General features: G+C 48.9%; 5 protein-coding genes across 5 annotated transcripts; 4 read left to right on the top strand and 1 right to left on the bottom strand.

Moving 5' to 3' along the window:
* Positions 1-306: 306 nt before the first annotated feature.
* Positions 307-1,529, top strand: GNI_081040 (carbohydrate-binding module family 50 protein; the record flags this gene model as incomplete). The annotated part of the gene is made up of 2 exons (XM_011135713.1): positions 307-1,164; positions 1,239-1,529. 2 exons carry the CDS (start codon positions 307-309, stop codon positions 1,527-1,529), a joined length of 1,149 nt encoding a protein of 382 aa, XP_011134015.1.
* Positions 1,530-2,425: 896 nt separating this feature from the next.
* GNI_081030 (SAC3/GANP family protein) lies at positions 2,426-3,208 on the bottom strand (the record flags this gene model as incomplete). Its single annotated transcript, XM_011135712.1, has 2 exons — positions 2,426-2,935; positions 3,098-3,208. The coding sequence occupies 2 exons, from the start codon at positions 3,206-3,208 to the stop codon at positions 2,426-2,428; spliced, it is 621 nt and encodes a 206-aa protein (XP_011134014.1).
* Positions 3,209-3,268: 60 nt separating this feature from the next.
* On the top strand, positions 3,269-4,782 carry GNI_081020 (SET domain protein; the record flags this gene model as incomplete). The annotated part of the gene is made up of 2 exons (XM_011135711.1): positions 3,269-3,323; positions 3,362-4,782. 2 exons carry the CDS (start codon positions 3,269-3,271, stop codon positions 4,780-4,782), a joined length of 1,476 nt encoding a protein of 491 aa, XP_011134013.1.
* Positions 4,783-5,034: 252 nt separating this feature from the next.
* On the top strand, positions 5,035-7,025 carry GNI_081010 (Met-10+-like protein; the record flags this gene model as incomplete). The annotated part of the gene is made up of 2 exons (XM_011135710.1): positions 5,035-5,910; positions 6,018-7,025. The coding sequence occupies 2 exons, from the start codon at positions 5,035-5,037 to the stop codon at positions 7,023-7,025; spliced, it is 1,884 nt and encodes a 627-aa protein (XP_011134012.1).
* A 1,183-nt stretch (positions 7,026-8,208) lies between these two features.
* GNI_081000 (Rab GTPase family protein) lies at positions 8,209-8,342 on the top strand (the record flags this gene model as incomplete). The annotated part of the gene is made up of 1 exon (XM_011135709.1): positions 8,209-8,342. A coding segment is annotated over one exon (134 nt), but the record flags the coding sequence as incomplete, so codon positions are not given.
* Between the last annotated feature and the right edge of the window lie 34 nt (positions 8,343-8,376).

Raw genomic sequence — 8,376 nt, 5'->3', positions numbered from 1 at the left:
GAAGCTGACTAAATTATGGAGGAGAGTAGTTGCGTCCTTGGAACGGAACAATAAGGTTGGAGTGGAAGGAGAACGTAGTTGGGGGCGGATGGTGAGGTTGTTGGAGGTGGTCAGTTCCTGTCGCTTTGGACACGCGTGTGTGCGAAGTATCAGGATTGCGCTGATGACAAAATAATCAAAATATTTCCGAGGCATTTAGGGCGTCATCTCCTGTCTTACAAGGATATATGCTTAACTCTGTATCAAGCAATACCAGTAATAGTTAAAGAAGTGGACGGGGCCGCCTTCGGGCGCATTTTGGAGCAAATGCCGTCATTACGGCAATTCGAAGGAGGGCCTTCGGGAGGTGCTTCGGGAGGTGCTTCGCGAGGTGCTTCGTCCCGGGTAAAAAACTTGTCGGCAGTGCTGAGTTGGCCGGCCACATTCAAGCCGGCACGAGTTTACCAGCTCGCTATAACTCGCGCGATTGCCAACCCGGAGTGCCGACGTTTGTTGCTCAAGGCATTGTCAGTTGACGTGCTCGTTTCCATGGAGAACCCGGTGGAAGTGTGTTTGTGGTTCCAAGAAGAGTGGGAACACCGAGATGACCTGAATGAGTCTTTGTGGATAGTACAGAGGCTGTATGATTGCGTGGCCAATGCCGAGTTGCAGAGTCGGGCTGTTTCGTATGACCCGTCGAAGGTCTGTGATATAGTTTACGAAGTATTTTCTGTTGCACTGTTTTCTTGTGAAGATCGGGATATCATTCTCGACATTATGGAAAGGTTGCTGGTAGTGTTTAATCAAAAGCAGCTGGTATACTTCTTTAAGAAAGCTCTGATGATTGCAGTGGATGCGCCCACACCAGCGGCCATTTGGTGTATTACCTTTGCCAATGTAATTTTAATGAAGGCACCGGACATTATCATACCTATGATCCATGTTAACCCAACTTGGAATGATCTGGTTGATATCAGAGCACCTCTGTGCGCACCCGTCTCTATGCCTGCGTCTTTACCGGAAGCTACGAGCGAGAGTCTCGAGCAAACACCCATTCTTGAAACCCAGCTGCGCACCGCGCAGCTGTGCTGTTTTGAACTCCAGCTCCTTAAACATCATGCCAGTCCAGCCATCAGATATGCCGCACAAAATCTAACAAGCTCACTTAATGATCCAACTGCGCCCGTAAAATTGCAGCAAGCTTTGACCCAATCTAAAAGCACGAGCTCTTTACACTTGCTTAATAACAATGTCCGTAGAGTCATGCAAAGACTTGCTCTTTTTTCATGAGGCAAATAGAACACAACGTATTACAAAATGACACGCTGGGAACCATAGCCAGCAAATACAACGTCTCTATTCAGTCAATCAAAGCTATCAACAGACTAAGGAATAACGAGGTTAGAATTCACCCATCTGGTCCTGTGCATATGTCCCCTAAACCATCCCACATAAGTCTTACAAACCATAGCAATGCCCGTAACAATGTTCTAATCACCGTTAATAAGAGTCTGCCCCCCCTCAACAGATATGGCCACGAAAGAGCCTAATTATACCCGTGAAGGATATAGAGCTGTCAAATACTAGGCTAGTCACAACTACAACTAGTTACGATATGGATACTGGCGTCGACGGCAGGCTGGATACGTGTTACTTTGAGGAGCCGTATGAAGGCGCTGGCGGGGATGAACCGTGCACAAGTCCACCAAACCCATCTGATACAGGACAACCGTTCAACGTAGGGGAACTCGGGGATCAAAAGGCTGGGGATAGGGATGCAGATGAGGACATACATAAACATGTAAAGGAAACACAGATCAACTGTGCAATGCGACGACTATACCCCTCCATTGAATCTTGGATAACAGGGAGAATTGTCAGCGCCTCTAAGTCGTTTAAGAAATCCATGGCTGTCTGCGATTGGATAGAAAGGTGCAGCAAAACCCCCGTTTACGATGGCAGGCCATTGGACCAAAGGGAATGCCTGGCATACTTGGAAATGAACTCCTTCTCCATATTAAAAGCACATGAAGCCATAATCGCAGACCTTAAATGGAGCCAAAACTTAAGGCCATGCTCCGAAGGTCCTCCTGCAAGGCCCAACAGCCCTGCCGCTACCTCGGAACGCTGTGCACCTTTTGAAACCGAGTTGGTAAATCGGAAAAAAACAAAGGGCTCCCCGGACATAACCTCGACCACCTGACGAAGCCCTCTGAATCGACGTCTTTGCGCCGACGTGCATCTCTGGTTGGTGCGTCCTTCTGTAGCAGACCGCTGTCTGTAATAAACCGCCGCCTGTAATGGACCGCCTGCTCACAGACAACCACCATCTGCCCGCGAACACTTAACCCAATTAACCACAAATGTTCGACCATAAATGTACGGCAGCTCCCGGGTAAACACCAAAGCCAGTTTGCGGTAAGACAGCATGGAGCAAAACCGTCATCTAGACGACTTGGTTTTTTTGGTAGGCCGATTCCAGGGCGGTGCACACGTGTGTGCGGATGGTCAAGATTAATGCCCGGGTGAAAGGCAAGTATGCGTCATGAGGAACTTTCCGCTCGGCGAGCTCCAATACCCGGGACATGTTCCCGTTGGCAATTTCTTTCTCTATATCTAGCGGGAATTCCAAGTATTGCCAGCCCTGTGCTAGACTTTTGGCCATGTCGCTTGTTCCCTTTACTTTTTCAACTAGATACCGAATTTCTTGAAGCAGGACGTGAAACGAAGGAATATCGTTATCCCTTAGATTTCGCATCAAGCCAATACCTAAGAGTAAGCATTCAGTTTCATTGAAAGTTAGCCGGGAGCGAACATTTCGGCTGAAGTATAATTTCTCCAATTGGTCATAATCCTTCTTGAATTGCTCTTCGTCCCCTACTGAAATAGCAAGGAGAACGGACTCTTCCAAAACTTGTTTAAGCGTTACTGCCGCATGTTCATCTGTCGCAACCGCCTACCATGTTTCTCAGCGTGACATCATGATGCCCCTGCCCCTACAGCGACATGCCCCTGCCCCTACATCGTCATGCCCCCGACAGAAGCCCCCCTAGGGGTGTGTTTGCATCTGTGTGTGTACAGGACCGATTTTCAAGGTAGAAATAGAAAGGTGGTTTACGATGACGGTTTTGAGTTTAATATCTTTGAGAGCTTGTGTCAGTGTGGTTGTATTGGTTTTTTGGTAGAGTCCATTGGGTGGTCTTGAGTTGATGATATTCTGGAGGTCCATATTTTTGACGATGGTTTTTAATTTGCACCTGTCGCACCTCGTGGTGGTGCATGTCTGGATATGCCAACAGCTGATCGGAGTTATTTAAATCAAGAGCTTGACTCTTATAAAAACAGTAGGACTGCACAATGCATTTGACCAGAGTTCCTTAAGGGTACCAATACGAAAAGGAGGTAGACGAGGAGCCGGAGGAAGAAGAGGAGGAGGAAGACTATTACGGCGCCGCGGAAGAGGAGGACGATGAAGATGATGATGATGATGCGGATGAAGCTAATGTCGACGATGATGACGACGAGGAATATTCCAGCGGCTCCCACCTGATGCCGTACACACTGGATCAAATTGACCAGAGGGTCTTTATTCAGCGCGTTGAAGGAAAAGGGAGATGCCTCTTTGCCAGAGTCGCTTTAAAACCAGGAGATATTATCTTCGTGGAAAACCCCGTATTGGCTGCTACCCCGAAAACTGATCCGGATTTGTGGGAAGAGTTGGCTCGTATAAATGAAGAAGAAGCGCTTTCGCTACCTCCGGTATGGCATTTGGGTGCCGTAACATCATTAAGGAAGTTGGATCTATCCCAACAACGGGTTATCCAAGACAAGTTTGTTCCGGATCCAGAACAAGCTCCCAGTCGCGATGTCATCAGAATTCTTAGTGCCACCGGACTTGCTCTGGACCCCATGAAGTATGAACGTGCCCTGAATGCATGGCGGTTCAATGGGTTCGGACACCATGCTGAGGACGACGGACTGATTCTATATAATCGCATATCGAATATGGCGCATAGCTGTGAGGCATCAGCAACCTGGCATTATGCTGACGAAGACGCCTTTGTCCTACGAGCAAGACGACACCTTGCACCAGGAGACGAGATCACCATATCATACATCAACGACGATGACTTATACAAGCCAGTACATATACGTAGAGTTAAGCTCTCATCTTGGCAATTTACCTGCCAATGTCGTCGTTGCACACATTCTACTGACACTTGCCGTGGCTTCCTGTGTCCTGACTGCGCCGCTGGAACTATATTTCTCAAAACGGATGTCTCCGGCGAAGACGAATACTATACCACTGCTAGTACCTGCACCGTCTGCCATCATGACTTTGACGAGGAGGAAATTCGACGCTACGAAGAACTTGAAGCTTCCTACGTATCAAGACTCGATGACACTTCCAAAGATAATCTACTGGACGCTGAAAATGTTTACCAAGAGGCTGCTAGGGTCTTCACACAACACCATGTCATGTATGAACTTGATACCATCTTATATTACGGCTATCTACAAGCTAATAATATACCTGGTGCCGAAAATCACATGAAGAACCGCATTGAGTTCCTCTCCAGAGCCTCACCCAAAGTCTCCTTGACTCTTGCTGGTCTGTGGGAGGAACTCGGAGACCTACTCAGCAAACATATTGAAGGCCAAACCGCGATATCCGGATACCATAAAAACAAGATCACCCGCTGCTATGAGAACGCATTTAATAGCCTCATAGTCCTATGTGGCGCTGATCATGAATATACAATAGCAGCTCACGTAAGTTTGGATCCTATGTTGTTGTGCTAGCCCAATATTCGTGTGCACACACTTGCTACCAACATTCGTGTGCACACGTGTGTGCACACACTTGTTACCAATATTCGTGTACCCCCCGTGCCCCGTGTGCACCCCCCCCCCCTCCCCACACTTTGTTCCACATACGGCCCCCATTCCGCTTCGAAGGTTTTGTTTTACATGTCCCACTTTTATAGGACAAGTTCTTGACTGTGAATCAACTGAATGTTATTGATTCTAGCCTCTAATTTTTGTGCAGCGAAAATGGGCGGTGTCGAGGGCGACTGGAAAAAGAGGCTTACGGAGGAGACCATCGCCTATGGCATAGCAGTAGACAAGCAGTTAACCCAGAGAGTATTGAAAGACCCTGTAGTTTCTCCAAGAATAAGGAAATGTCGTCGGCGGTTGGTGGAGCTGCCTCGTAATTGTAAGAATCTCGTTATTGTTTCTCCGCAACTGGTAAACGGGGATGCTCCAAGTACTACGGCAGACGATCTCAACCAGAGTGACACGTTGCGGGTGATTCATCTTACTGAAGTGCACAATGCTGAGGACATTGCATGCTTGAGATCGGCAGTAGAAAACCGACTGGAGCAAGAGGGGCCAGTTTCGTTGGAAGCGATATCCAACGCGGAAGGCTGCGGCGCCCATAGAGTAGCAGCAACGGAGGAGTCCCTGGACGTTTTAGAAGGAGTCTCTGTCTCGAAGCAATCAGTCTCTAAAGAGCTAGCTAAAGAGTCGAAAACGTCAGCGTCCAATGAATCAAAAATTAAGGAAACGCCTAGAGACTTAGGTCCTAGAGACTTAGGTCCTAGAGACTTAGGTCGAACCTTGGCATCGGCGGTGGTCGTTTCATTCACGGTGACCACTGATTATGATTCAATGACGGTACAACAAGTCCTCCAACGAATTCTGCCTTCTGGAGTGGTCGTGCCGGGATCTTTTGAGACAATAGGACATATAGCACACTTGAACCTTCTACCGGAGCATTTGGAATATCGCAACATAATTGGTCAAGTGATCATAGACAAGATACCATCAATTAAGACGGTCGTGAATAAACTTCATAATTTGGACAACGAGTTCAGAAATTGTCCATTAGAATTACTCGCAGGGGAACCCAAATATGATACATACCATGTAAGTGCTACCATGCCCCTTCTCTGCGTTCCGTTCCGTTCCGTTTATCCCCCGTTCTGTTTATCCCCCGTTCTGTTTATCCCCCTTTCCGTAGCATTTTCTCTTAGTATGAAAATGGAATGCGATTTTTCATTGATTATGAGCATGTGTTTTGGAACAGTCGTTTGGCTGGCGAACGGGACAGGTTAGTGAAGGTGATCCCCCATGGAGCACACGTTTATGATGTCATGGGTGGTGTTGGAGGTTTTGGCATATACTTAGCAAAGTTTAATAATTGCCATGTTGTAACCAACGACCTTAATAAAAGGTCGTATGAATGTGCTGTAATCAATATTCAGCAGAATAAGGTTAAGAAGTCAATGGACGCATGTAATATGGACGGTCGTAAGTTTATTAGGGAGATGATAAACCCCAAGTTCAGCCAGTCCTGCCTTCGCAAAATGGGTCGAACTTTTATGACAACAAATGAAGATGAGGAGGAAGGACAGATACAGTCTGCGGTCCAGAACTCCAAGACGGCAGAACATATGACCGCCGAGACAGTCAAGACCAATAATGGCGAAACCAATAATGGCGAGACCAATAATGGCGAGACCAATAATGGCGAGACCAATAATGGCGAGACCAATAATGGCGAGACCAACGTGGGAAGAAAAAAACGACGACGGACCGCGGAAGAACATCAGGTTTATTTCTTGATGAATCTCCCGGCAATTGCCATCGATTTCTTGGACGCTTTCGTCGGGGCTCTCGAGCTCCAGATCTATGAGGACCATCCTAGCATGGTGGAGCCCCACGTATTCGCATATTGCTTCGCTTCCCCCGCCACCCATAAGGAATCTATCCGCCAACGAATGCGAGCAGCGCTGCAACTCGAATGCTTAATACAACGAGGTGTCTTCCCCAACGAGGTGACCTCCGATCAAATCCTCGACCAAATCATTGTGGGAATTGAGGAGGTACGGAATGTAGCTCCGAGCAAAAGCCAATATTGCGTCCATCTTTGCCTTCCATTCCAGATACTAACCGCCGCCAAACTACCCAACGGATCCCCATCCAGCCACGGATCACCAGGCAACGACTCAGAACCGACGTCAGGCGAGCCTGTACCGTGACAGGAGGGGCCACGAGGAGGTGGAATCACGAGGAGGTGGAATCACGAGGCGGAGTAACCGCGAGGTCTGCAGTCACCGCGAGGCCTGCAGTCCTCTTGGACCCTGCCGGCATGTTGGACACGCATGTACGTCTTGACAGTAGACTACACAACATAGTGGGGGTGAACCGCGGCGGTGTGCGTTACTACTGGTGGCCGGCTGAAGTGAGCGAACGGGTGGCTGGCTTACTGGTGAAGCAATTGGGGCACAGCTTCCCAATCAAAACCTTTTCGCCGTGGCAGCAACAGGTGGCGGCGTTCTCAACGCTGAAGCTGGGGACTGCCGCGAATGTATGTCGCCACTCGTGTGGGCCCAGGAAGAAGTACTAAAGAACGTCTGTTCGGTCTGCCGGTGGCACAGGGAAGAGCATAGGGAAGAGGGACGCGTGTCCGTACGCAGAGAAAGAGTGGAACGATAAGGGCCGCCTTTTTTTGTAGCTCTTTGGTTTGCGGAATGGGCAACTGCCAGCTACTCGGGTTGGCATGGTCCTGGTAGGTCAGTGCGAGTCCACCCGTGCAGATGCTTGCTTGCTGCCAGACGGGAGCAATTTTTCCATGGTAGCAGAAACAGTCGATCACAGCGCCGACCTTGGAGGCCGCGAACACCACGCGTAGAACCTCTTCGCTGATGTGCGTGTGCTTGGGACCGCTGCTACCCAGCAACACTAGAAGTCGCATGTTTTGTTCGTTCGTTAGTAAAGCCGCTGTACATAAAGCAAGTCTGCCTGCACACACGCGTGTGCATGCAAGGATAGGAGTCGAGTGGTGTTCGTGCTTACAAGCGAGGGTTTTGTTTAGTGCGAGAGGGAGCATGGAGAGCCCGTCACAGGCCCAAGAGGGCATGACCACCGTAAACAAGGTCTTCGTGGCGGTGCGTATATCAAAGTCGACGGCCTTGCCTCTGTAAATGAATTTGGCAGCATTTGCATGACATACACTGACAATCAAGTTATTAGTTGGAAAGAACTGGGAATAGTGCAGCAGGTAGCTGCATGCAGCATTCCACCAGTCCTTGAAGCTCATACTATCTTCCCCATCCATCCCGACCGCAGTCGCGGCGGCTTCTGTACTGCCGCTCAGCTCGCTAAAGTTTACGGGGCTACAGTCAAGGACGACCCCGAGGGTCTCCATATTTTTTGTATTTAATGAAGTCCACCCACAATGACTGCGATGCTGTCCTCCGAGTCATACTAATTGGTGACGGGGCCGTCGGGAAATCAAGCATAATGCTAAGGTACTGCGAGGACAAATTTGATCCGAAACATATCATGACTATAGGGTAAGATCTTGTTCCAGGGGGGGGGGGGGGGGGT

Source organism: Gregarina niphandrodes (genome assembly GCF_000223845.1).
Source record: "Gregarina niphandrodes unplaced genomic scaffold scaffold00015, whole genome shotgun sequence".
Lineage (NCBI taxonomy): Eukaryota > Apicomplexa > Conoidasida > Eugregarinorida > Gregarinidae > Gregarina > Gregarina niphandrodes.
This window is presented reverse-complemented; position numbering and strand designations above follow the sequence as displayed.